This window comes from Drosophila kikkawai, chromosome 3R (genome assembly GCF_030179895.1).
Source record: "Drosophila kikkawai strain 14028-0561.14 chromosome 3R, DkikHiC1v2, whole genome shotgun sequence".
NCBI lineage: Eukaryota > Metazoa > Arthropoda > Insecta > Diptera > Drosophilidae > Drosophila > Drosophila kikkawai.
Window position 1 is genome coordinate 20,401,152 of NC_091731.1, and position 12,933 is coordinate 20,414,084.

The 12,933-nt window shown below is 40.6% G+C and overlaps 1 protein-coding gene across 1 annotated transcript in view; it reads right to left on the reverse strand.

Moving 5' to 3' along the window:
- Positions 1 to 216: 216 nt before the first annotated feature.
- The window catches only part of LOC108075639 (trophoblast glycoprotein), a 52,886-nt gene continuing 40,169 nt past the window's right edge, over positions 217 to 12,933 (reverse strand). The window contains exon 4 of the mRNA XM_017168183.3: positions 217 to 2,537. Within this exon, the coding sequence (XP_017023672.1) occupies positions 1,217 to 2,515 (1,299 nt within the window). The 5' untranslated portion in view covers positions 2,516 to 2,537 and the 3' untranslated portion in view covers positions 217 to 1,216. The remainder of the gene's footprint in view (positions 2,538 to 12,933) is intronic.

Sequence of the window (12,933 nt, forward strand, 5' to 3'; positions counted from 1 at the left end):
CCTCGGGTTTCTCCATAAAAAATGTCAAACACATCCGGTTTCGCGGCTTCTGGGCACACTAAAACACAAAAAGCTAAATTTAGCTATATAGCTAAATAGCCAGCTATAAACTATCGACATATCGATATATATAGCTAATAGCGATAACCCTGCGATATCGAAATTCAAATTTGAATTAAAACCTGAAAACCGTTAGTAAAATCAAAACAACCCACGTTCATTTCTCAAAAGTTTATTTATAAAAAATGCTTGTTAATGGTGGTAAAATCAAAGGGGAAATCATCGTATAGCTAGTTATAATTGACAAATTAATTGATTAATAACATATTAAGCATGGAAACATTTTACATTACATATCCATTAAGTGTTGAATTATCTGTTTTATAGGCTATATAAAAAGAGTCAAAGTTGAAGTTTTCTTTTGTTTCATTTGTTCATTTCCGTTTTTGATCAATTTGAAATGTTCGTTTCTGCAGAGTTTCAACAAAGTAAAGCTACTAAACTTAAATCACAGATAACACTAAAGTGTTTGTTACGATATATGCATTTATATATATGTGTCTGTTTCTATATATATGTATATATATGTCACTATATATGTGTGAGTGTGTGTGTTTGCTGAAGGCCTTTTGCCTTTCCTCCTCGTATGATTATGATTCCTTTGTGTGGAAATCATAGAACGCATAACTGACTTAAGGTTAGGTTAGAAAACCGCTAAAACTAACAAAATTGTGTGTTGTCTGTGTGTGTGTGTGGTCGCATTCGATCTCAGCAATTAAATGCAACAATTGGCTTAAGTACTACGAAACAAGGAGGCTGGAGTCCTGATTCGGGTTGGGACTTTAGTATTGTATGTGATCCAATTGTTTCCACTTTCCCCTTCTATTCCCTCTTCCACTTCCACCTTTCCTTCCGCTGTCAATGGCACACGTTTTGCGTAACGCGAATGGCAAAAACGAATCCTTAAAGGCTTAAAGGCTCGGCTTCCGATTCATTTAAGGATTAAAAGGCAAATAAACGCTTCTAAGTTCCAGCTACATATCTAAAATTAAGTTGAAGCCTTTTAAGATTAAATTAAGAAAGGATTATATGGATCCTTGGTCGGATTAGAGTCTTAAGTACTTTGTATAAATATAATTTTAATCGGAAACCGTGCCCTTATGCTCTCTCCTCTCCGCCTGTCTGTCTGGATGATCCTGTGTATGAAGCCCTCTCCCTAGACATGCACCTCCGGGCAGTCCTCGTCCTTGATCGATGTGTACTGCACCTTCTTGGCCACATTGTCGAACACCGGCGTGATCATGTACTTCAACTTGTCGCGACTAACGTAGACGAGCGCCACCAGCAGGCCCAGCAGGATCATGCTGAGGACGATTAGCAGGAAGATCAGCGTGGCCGTGTGTCCATTGAGGTGTGCCTGAGAGTGCGCCGACGCCTCCGCTCCGCCGTAACGCTGCTCGTCCTCGGCGGCATTCAGGATGGTGGCGGCGGCAGCCATGGCGTCCGCACACTGGCCCATGTCCAGCTGGAGCAGGTGGGCGGGCGAAGAGTCCACGCGACCCGGCGAATGGAAGCACATGAGGCTGTCCTTGTTGCGGACAGTCACCCGGGTGAGGGGAATCCACGTGCGAAAGGGGGCAATGCGGCAGTCGCAAACGAAGGGGTTGAGGTTAAAGTCCACGATCAGATTGGCCGTGCGGTTGGGGCGATCCTCCAGCTCGTTGAGCACCCGCAGGTCGGTGGGCTTCACGAAGCCGAACTTGTTGCGTTCCAGGTCAAGGAAGCGCAAATTGTTGAGGCAGCGGACCTCGAAGTTGAGGTCACGCAGCTCATTGTCGCCCAGATGGAGGTCGCGCAGCGAAGGCAGATCGCAGAAGACGTTGCGGTCCTTGAAGTGCGTGATCTCGTTCTGTTCCAGATGGAGCTTCTGCAGCTTCAGCAGCTGGCTGTTCACGAAGATGTCATGCAGATCCTCGCTCAGCTGGGGGGAGCTGTTGTCCTCGAAGGCGTCGGTGAGGTGCAGGCTCTGGAGGTTCACAAAGTTCGAGAAGACGCGCGGATGATGGTGATTGACCTCGTCGTCATACCGCGAAATGCTCAAATTGTTGTGATTCAGGATCAGGCGCTCCACACGCGGCACATGGTGATAGCTCTTGCCGCGTATCTCCCTGATGTGGTTGCTGCTCATGTCCACAATGCGCAGCTGCTTGTAGTCATTGATGCTGCCGAAGACATTCCAGGGCAGCTCGGTGATCCGGTTGCCAGTGAAGATCAGGACCTCCACCTGCTCGGGCATAAACTCCAGGACGCTGGTATTATGCAGACCGGCATTTGTGCAGTTCACCACGTACTGCATCTCGCTTTCGTACATCTCCTTGCCGCAGCTGCAAGCTGCCGGGAAATTGGGTCCGCAGCTGGAAGAGCTCTCGCCCAGGACTCCTCCGCCGCCAAGTGCCAGGCTAAAGGTGGCAATAACGGCGGCCAAAGCCAGTCTCCTCAGTTCGGTGGGTGGCATCTCTCTGTGATGGGTTGACTGCCTGCAAATAATTTAAAAATAAATTCAATTTTGTTAATTCATTTATTTTACAATAAATAAATACTTTTATATATATTTAATATTTCATTTATATAGCTAAAAAGTTTTGAATAATTATCTGACAATTTCAAACCAAAATACAGATTATTATTTCTGACTGTGCAGGAGAAACACATGCTTTATGAGTTGCAAATGCATTTTAAAGTGGCAAACAGGCCGCCGACCCCCCCGCGAAATTTATTTAGCTTCCCCGACTAACCGTAGCCTCGGTTAGCTTCCGGCTCCTCCTAGCCTTCTTGCCTCCAAAATGGACAGCTTATTTATGCTCCACAAGTTGCAGATTTATGTGCTTATAAAACATCGAAGCATACACATACACACACACACACACACACCTCAACGGGACGCGTTCTTCCGCGCCCATCTCAATCATCGGCCCACGCGGCGTATGGGTAATTTCTGTTTAGTGCCAAACTTTTCGGCGCTGGGACCACAACAAACGCCTGAAGGGCACTCCGGCGTGCACGGAGTCATCCAACCGCAACAGGAGGAGCCCGGAGCCGTAAACCTGATTATTTTTCGGTTTTTATTTCCGTTTGTTTAGTGCGCTCCGCCGGAGTGTGTGTGTGTGTGTGTGTTTATGAGTGGAGAGTTTATAGTAGAGAGAAAGCCGGTAGCTTTAATTTCGTCCATACTTATGCGTTTTGATTTTATTTTTAAGATATGTGTAAACCGAAAATTGTTGCAATCTGTCGGGTAACTTGAGCGCAACACACTTCTAATTTGATTAACATATAATTAAATTTTGGTTGACCACATTTTGGGTTTCAATTGGCAATAAACAATGAATAATGTACGAATGTGTATGCACAAATATTAAGCGAATATTCAAAATACATTTCTGTTTACACAAATCAATTTGTGGAATCAATTAGTATCGTTTACGGGTTCAACTGCGTAAACAATATTCCAAAATGTATAACTCCAAGCAGAGGTAACTCTATTGTTTGAAAATACCAAACAGTTCTCGTTTGAATCAAGAGCCATATCGCATCCTTTCATTTGTATGGGTTCAGACATGGCTCTCGTGTCCTGGCTGCTGGCGTGGAGGCGACTGGCTAAGGGTCACTCGTTGCTAATGAGCGCATCAAATTCCCGTCCGGGGAAAATTGAAAACTAACGGCCCTTTTAATGGGCCCACCAGGAAGCCCTCGACGCATTCGAAACGCACTCCACCCTTTGCCACACTCTGCTTCTGGAGGCCACTCAATTACCTCCCGACTGGACGACTGGCAATTATGTTGTCTGCCTTTCGAGTGTGTTTACAGGCTGGTTATCAGAGTTTTGCAAATTCAATTTAAAATTGTGAAATATTTATCCACCATAAATCAGAAAATATTTACCAAATATTACATGATGTGTGGAGTAAATAATTATGATTAGTGGTTTTGATGGTTGGATAAATGCTTTGCTCCTCTTCTTGGCCCCGGTAAGGTGCTATAAGCGCAAAGCAAAAGCTGGCTCTGTGCACACGAGCAGTCACTTCCGGTTTGTCGGACTAACAAGCAGAAACGCTTTTTACCTCCGCAGTTTTACTTTAATTTCAACTTTTATGTCTTTGTTATTGTTTGCTTTGTGTGTTTACTGTTGCAATAACATACACCTACAACTCCCAGCAGCCCCTCGTACCACCCATTGCCAGCCCCCCTTTGTTCTGCGCCCGTGGAAATTTCTCTGCAATAATAAGGCAAACAAACAGCATTTGTTCCTTCTTTACTGCACTCGCTTCGCTTCTCGCTGGAATTTATGCATGCGCGTAAAATAATAATAATATAAACAACAAAAAAAGAATGAGAAAGAACACAAACAAATAGCAACAATAACAACATTTTTGTAATATGTATGTATATGTGTATGTATGAAGCGAGGTTAAAATAATAACAGTTGAGCATTTTGGTGTCTTTATACCCTAACTCGAAGTTATAATGGGTTTGAGAATGAAGAAGTGTTTGTAAAATAAGTAAGAGAAGTGATTAATATATTTCTACTATTTTTTTTAGTTAAATAAATATGAAATGATTCAAATTATTGCCTAAAGGAAACTGATGTTTTACATTTTTTAACTTTTAATAATATTTTATAAAATAAAGTATCTTATCTAGTTATCATGTATTATATATGTATATTCTTTATTTATAAAGGATTTGTAGTAACGAGTATCCTTTTAATAGAGATCTAATCACACTTCAACACACATTTTCTTAAATACCAAACAAACCCTGTATTAGGGTATTCACATTTTCGTTATCCAATTACAATTATTTTTCACCTTGTTTGTTAATATTTTTGCGTGCTCTGTGTGTGCTTAGCATTCGCACAACTCCCGCTCTAATTCTCGCCCGGTGGTTCCTCTTTTCTTTTAATTCGTTAGTGGTGAAGTGCCAGCCACTTGGCAGTTGCAATGCAAAGGAGAACGAGCACCAGGACGATGACGCTGACGATGCACAGTGGTCGAGCTTGTATGGAGCCGCGGCCATAAATACTTCTAGATGTGCTATCGCTATGAAACTTTCACCAAAAATCTAGAAAAATGTTTTAAGTATATCCACAAAAAATTGGCCATATTGCTCGACTATATCATATAGCTGCCATAGGAACAATCTGTTAAAAATCCATACTTAATATGAAAAACTTTTTTGTTTTTCAAGATATCTTAACCAATTTCACAGATTATATGTTTGGTACAGGTTCATGCATTCCTACCAAATTTGGTTAAAATCGGATCTCTATATCTTATAGCTCCCATACAACATTTTTATAAAACTATTTTTTTCCAAGACCTAACTTTAATTTTTTAGTTTTTGATCTCTTAATGAGAACGTTGGTGAAATATAAGTGCCCAAAAGTAAAAAAAAAATTATGCACTTATATATTGTGTGTTTATTTTGTCCAGCAACAAACTTACACAGCTTAAGGGGGGTAAGGTTAATTGGATGCAAAACTCACTACTTTTCAAAAAAATGTTGTGGCGAAACGGCTAAAATTAGCTTAATGAGTTAAATACCATATAATAACACAACATTTGAGCAATTTTTTTTTAATTTTTGTATTAAAAAATATTTACATGCTTACGAGTAATAGCGAATCTCCTGAGTCCCCACAAAAAAAGTTTATTTTCGGTGTACATCCTATCCTAGCTGTCCACAAAAACATCAGATATCAAAAAAATGTATTGTATTCACTAAAGGATAAGTGCTCCGAGGTACTCAGGTGACGTTTTTATTTTTAAAATTTTTTCCCGATTTTCTATTACAACCCGGATTATTGGCTAAAAAATTAGGGTAATTTGTTTTGTAATGGCAAATTTGCAGCCGCAGGTAGCCGCAGCTAAAGTAAACATTTTTATAATCTTTAAATATCAGTTAATGACGGCACATAAATTTCATTTGGGGGCAACGGGGGGAAACTACTTAAAACTTTACGTAAACCCAACATTTACGAACTAAAAAGACGCACTTTTTTAACAAAGATTTACACGAAACACAACACAAATTATATATATATTTTTCTGTACAAATAAAGTATATACCTTTATCTACCATATCCAGTCCAATTTTTTTTGGTTCAACAGCGTTTTATATTATAGTTTACATTTTTAAATTTGGTCTGTGCACTCCACTGCTGACAAATTAAAAGTGCATGAATACAAAAACGCTTTTGTCAATCTATTTTCAGAAAGTCCCGTTAGAAATTCCAAGTAGACCGTATTGCATGGTAAACTTTGGACAATCAGCTGATAGAAAAACCATGTTTCGCTTGAATAGCTCAAAATCAATTTTTTTATTTTTGGCCTATGGGCCCGACCACTGTGCGATGGCGACGTGGAGGAGCAGGTGGAGCAGGAGTGGGAAAAATTGGAGGGAGCATGTGCAAGAGCAAAATGGCGAAATATGGAAACGGAATTAAAGGTGGCCACTCAATTTGTAATGCACGATGAGGGTGTGTGTGGTGCTGTGTGTGTGTGACTTACCCACTTTGTGTGTGGTCTAATTAGAGTACAACTGTACAGGATAATACCGAGAGGGATAGTAAAAGAGGGGGCACACCCCACAGATAAGGCACGTCTATAAAGCTGCACTTCAGTAATGTTAACTAATGACAGCCAATTAAGTTAACTTCCGACTACCCCGCGCCATTTGCCTTTATCACTGACATTTTACATTCGATAAACACCAATTTGCCATATGAATATTGGCAATGCGCTCAGGTTTAAATGTGAATTTCGAGTGGGTGTTGGTAACAGTAAAACGTGTTGAATTGTTATATTTATGGAATGATTAAGTATGCCTTTATGTTAGCTTTAAGATATGAAATGTATTTCAAAAGTCAGAGGTTAGAGGAATTATATTTCGCTGTTTGCATTCTCTATCTTGTTCATTTTCTCGGCTTCACTCGTAGTATGAAGAGTCCTTTAGGAGTCATTCTTAACGTGTTGTCTTTACTCGTTCTTTTTAGCCGTCGTCTTCAAACGTAGTCTTTACTTGCTGACTTTACTCGTTGTTTTTACACGTCTTTTTTAATCATTGTCCAACTTAAATCCTTCCTAAGCTTATCTTTAAATACTTTAAGAATTCACCTTGTGAAACATCATTAATAATTTGGTTTCTATAACTTAAATCTTGTCAACCAAAACTGCAGCACTGCAGATAACATCAAAAATTCCATTTTTCCCAGCAAACCTGAACTTAGCATTTGCATTACCTGCAACCACCTACCCGGTGTTGTCTCAATTTTCTCATCGTTTTGCTAAAGCTTCTCATTAAATAAACCCCCGGCTCCGCTCAGGATGCGCTTAAAATTGTTGAGCAGATGTCTCCATTATCGCTGTGCTCCTCAATCGGATGCTGTGGCCAAGGCTCTTAGCATTTCTCCATGCCGCCCCCCACTCTGCGTGGGTGGTGGTGGTGGTGATGGCATCGTCCTTGGGAGTTTCGCCAGTCAAATTTCATTGTTGGCACAACTCGTTGCATACTTTCGGGCAACACTTGCGAATGAAAAGCTCTTCAGAGCGGATTCGCAGCTGCAACTTGCATCCATCCAACTTGATGTGAAATGGAGGCGGGACTAGGCGGGCTAGCTGGGTAGTGGGATAAGGAGTGCAGTCAGTGAATGGTGGCAAAGTGCTCCTCGCCTTTGCCAACTGCATTACGGAAATCCTAATGCGGCCAACAAGCGTTTAATGTCCTGCCCGGCAGTCATTAAGCGGCAGTGAGAAATGTTGAAATGTTTAAAAGCTTTTCGCCAACTCCGCCTCGAGCTCCTCGAGAGCACGGCCAGCAGCCAAAAATGGCCAACTAACTGTTCTTCTGGCTGGCCGTAAATTTCAGCGGGTTTCCCGGAGTTTTTACTTACGAGCGAACTCTGGGCTTCCAGTGAGAAAATAACAATCTAAGATCAAGGATATTGAGAGGCGAGTGCAAGAAATGTTAGTGGGGGGAAGGCATTTTAGGTGGGTTTCTTAAAGTTAAAGTTTCTTTTTCTTAGTGATTTATAAGCCTTTTAAAAGTGTTTAGTATTAACTATTATATCTAATCAAATAAACATTGTATTTATAAACACAATCTAATAAAACAAACACCATAAATAAGTTAAATAATATTTTATCTTCCCATTTAATTTCGTGATCAAGGCAACATTTACTTATAATAAATAAATACATTCTGATTTCCGCTTCCCTCTATTTTCCCCCAGTGTGGAGCCTAGCTGAGTTACGACTGAGATGGCGTTTCCCCATCTTACTGGCTTTGTTCTGGGTTGTTTATGCCCTCATTGACTGTCCGCCGAGCGAGACGCGCTAAAGTAGGCAACACTTGTCGCGACGTCCTTCTTTTCCCATTATACACACAACCCCCCATCTGCTGGCTCCCCTCTTGGCCATGTTCATTGTCAACCTGGCGGCGGTTGCTCAGCTTCTGGCGCTGGCTTTTGAGGACCGCGCTCCTTGCCAATGCAATTAAACGCGACTGCAGTCCCCGGCATGGTTTACTATCCTGTCCCGTCCTGGCCGCATGAAACTCAATTAGGAAAGTTCAGCAGCAGCAGCAGCAGCAGCGGCAGGCGCGTCGGAAAAGTGGAAAAGCTCGGGGAAGAGTGCCAGCCACAATATGAAATTGGTGCACGTTGGCTTCATAATTTCATTATGAGTGCGCCATGCGAAGTGCAAAATATACGAGTCTGACAGAATACAGGAGCCACAGGAGCCGGGGAGCCGTCGAACTGGGAGATGGGTGCTGGGAACTTGGGCTTGGCCTGGTGTCGTGTCTTGGTCAGAGCCCTCGCATCCGGCTGGACTATGTAATTAGCAGACAGCTAATTGCACTTCAATGGCTCAGTAAGTGGAGCTGGAGCTGGAAAGTCTGGGAAGTTATTCGCACGACAGAACGGAAAGTAGCGCGGGAAAGGCACGGGAAATGTGAAAGTTGGCCAAGAGTGTGAATTGTGGCTTTGCGGTCTTTTAAAGACACACTCATGCACCAGTGCAAACACAGTGGTGGCGATTTGGGGTATGTTGAGAGAGGGATGGACCAGTTTATGATGTGGTTACCTAGTTGCAGTGGCCTGGGATGGGTCATTAGGCATGGGGGGGGGGTCAAGTGCGTGCGAGTAGGAGAGCTTTCGAATGGCATCATAAAACCTGTGGAAAGCACGTGTCTTGTGAGCTGTTTCTATGAGCTCATTTCTGCAGTAGATTGGGTATTTCTCCTAACTACAATGCAGTTGCTACTCAGACAAATCAAAGAGAGGTAATTATTGTTTTTGTTTAAAGGTAACTAAAAATAATCTGCTTAAATACAGTGCATTTCTACTTAAAGCTCTCTTCTAACAAACCAATTTAAATACGGATTAACCCCTTTGGTTTTCAGTTACCAAATAAAACCAACCCTTTTTGAAAGTTCCAACCAAACTTTCCATATATTTTGCCCGAAATGACTAGCAATTTGTGTGAATTTTCAGACAGGACAAACCAACTCGGTGCCGGACTTTAAAGCGTAAATCCAATTCTGATTGGTAATTGGAATAAAACGCAAAACGAGACGCAGGGGCAGACCAATGCACTCGATAGAGATGCAGATGTAGATGCACAAAACTGGCCGAAACACGTTGCCAACACTTGGCCAAGTGCATATAACCAGCCAGAAAATTGCACGTGTTGCCCAACAAGACCAGCACAACAACAACAACAACAAAGGTGGCAACAAAAATGCGGACGGCATTTGCTATCCGTTTTCGAACAGCATTTATAGCAACAGAGTCCAGTGTCCAGTAGGCACGCCTTCTTTTTCGCCCACCTAACAAGAATAGCTGTCCAAAATCCATACAATCCTGGCAGGGCACACTACACTGTCAAAAATTGGCCTACGTTTAGGAGAGAACTTGGAGAATTCTTACAATTTAAATATAATGAGTAATTTTAAATCTAATTTTAAGCAGAATAAAGTCCAAAAGCACTTAAGGTATTGTCAGTAGCTTCAACTTATTAAAAGCTTATTTTCCACTATAATTCCCAACATATTCTAGCTGAAAGTCTCGTAAAAACCTTGTTGAATGCCAGAAAACTTAAAAAATAATAATATTTATAACAACTAAAAAAACATATAGTTCCAATTTATATTGTATGGTAGGTCTACTTCTTTTCCAAGTGCATTTCGAAAATGCAAAGAGAGAAACCGAGGGATCAGGAGAGACAGAGAGGGCGAGGGGACAGGCGACAATTAGGAATTGCAGGCCCTGCCCATATCCCGTTCCCATCTAATATTCCATACGTTTTCCCACCCCACAAAAATCACCCCTTCTTTTACTTTGCAAATTTATGCCCAGCAAAGTCGCGCCCGAAACGCGTTAAAAACGCGCCCAACTCGCACGACACTTACAAATTGCATTAAAAGCGGTTGCTTTTAAAACGCAATACCGCCTACCGCCCCCCAGGGGGCGTGGCATTGAGCTCCTTCTCTCACTTGTACCCCTCCGTTTGGTATTAGGTATTTGTTTTCGCTTTTGTGTTTTTCTCATGTTTTGTTTTTACTCGTTTTTTTTGTTCGCTTTGTTTTGTTTTGTGCCCTGTTGTGCGCCCAAGTTTTCGTTTGCATATTTTTTGGGCCCTGCTTTTTATAGTTTTAGGTTTCTTTTTTGTTGGCAAATAGAGGCCTCTGCGGGAAGTGAATTCATAACACTTTTTCGCTTGAATTATTTCCTTGAGTTCGCAGAGCTTTGAGGGCTCAGAAAGTAACTGCTGGCTGCTAGCTGTGTGAAAATGTGTTAAGTGAAATGCATTTATTTGGGCGATTTACTCAAGAACAATAACTAAAGGCATCTGTAATAATAATTTCCATAAATTGCTGCTCAATTTGCAGCTTCTTGAGGAGAAAGTCTGACTAGAAAACATATATACTCATATACTCTGACTAGAAAACACAAACACAATTAAGTAATTAGGCGAAGGGAAAATAAACAGGAAAAGGCGGTGTACTTGAGGCATTGAAAATCATGGAAATATCTGTGAAAATTATGGGTTTTATGCTAAATATATTGTTTAAACACAACAATTACTAAATTAGTTAGCTATAAATAATACATTTTAACAAACAGTTAGAGTATAGTTCTTTAAGGATTAAAAGTGAAAATTTAAACAAATTTAATCTTAATGGGGCTTTTATCTCCTATAAACTCTTGTTATTTATGCAACAACTCAAATAATGTACCTTAATCACTTCTAAGTACATTTTTGTGGTTTTACAAACTTTTCACTTAACACGGAAAAGTTGCTTTTGTTTTCGCTTTTCGCTTTCACTTTCAGGATCAATCCAATTTGTGAAACACTTTTCGCGTAAACAAAACCGCGACTAAAGCTGCAAGGCAAACGCTTTGCTTCATTGGATCCCTGTCCCTATCCAATTCCTCGCTCCCCCTCCTCCCCCTGTATAACATTTTCAATGGAAACTTTTCATCGCTTTCCTCTTTGTCCCCGTTTTCCTCGATTTTTGGTCGATCAACTTTATGTTGTGGCTCAAACTGAAACTGAAACAGAAACAGGAACAGGACGAAAAAAATGGAGACCCTAAAAATGTATAAACTGTTTTTCGTCCTGCAGGCCAAAAGTGTAAAAAGGGACAGCGAGTTTAGCTTTCCAATTCAATATTTTCGATTTCATCGTTGACGGGAAATGTGTTTCGTTATTTTTACGCTATTTTTTCGACGTTGGCGTTGCCCCCAAACTTGGCCAACAATTTGGTGGCATAAAAACTGCGAATGAATGAATTTTAAATAAACGAAGGCTCGACCCAAGCCGAGGAAGCTCTTCCTCTGTTCTCTTCTCGGAATGTTTTGCATTGGAAATTCTTTAGGGAATATGGCGGGGAAGTTGGGGAAATGTAAATCTACTAAATTTGTTTTTCTTTTTCCATCCCCTCGTTGAGTTTTTTCTTCTTCTCCGTTTCCCTCTGCCCGGTTTCTTTGGCTCTATGTTTTTTTTTTTCTCAACATTTTTCTTTCCGGCCTGGCTTTTGACTTGGACTCTTCTGGGTGGGATTGAAGGGAGCGGTGTATTGTGGCGGTGGCCAGTGCAGGGTGGCTACACAGACAGGGCCAAGCTGTTTGTTTCCAATTAGAGTCGCCGGGACGCCATGGCAGCACCTAGGGGCCGTATGATAATTGGATTGCCATGCATGGAGGACACACCCGTGTCCCTTATCCACGCAGAGAAAAAAAATGTAATATAAGGACTAATTTAATAATAATAATAATAATAATAATAATAATAACCATAAAAATATATTAAGAAATGTAAAATTAATTATAAGGATAACTATCTTGTTCCTACATATAAAATATACTTAATTTAGGCATAAGTTATTATTATTAAAGTGATGTATATTTTTCAACAAATTCTTTATGGCAAATAATTTTTTATAAACTTTGATAAGCTCACAAGAAACTCCTTAGCACTAAAATTTACAACAGGGTCTAGCTGACAACATTTTTAACCCAATAAGTGTCCTTAACATTATCTCTTTGAATTTTCTAACATAAAATAGTTTTGATTTTTTAGACAATTAAAATAAAAATTCAAAAACTATAGATTATACCATATATGCAAATAATAATATTTCAAAAAAGTTCCAATTTAATTACTCAATTTCCAAATTATTTCTCCCTGTGTAAAAAGAAAAAATAATGTGAGTCAGAGCTAGAGCAACCTACAAGGCTGCTTGCTTCCTGATATTCTACTCTCTTCTTCTTCTGCTCTTGGTTCTCCGTTTACCGTTAGCTGTTTGCTGTTTGCCTTCCGCTTTAACAGATAAATGGACAGCCCCCGTGAGGCAGCAGCAGACAGAGATGGC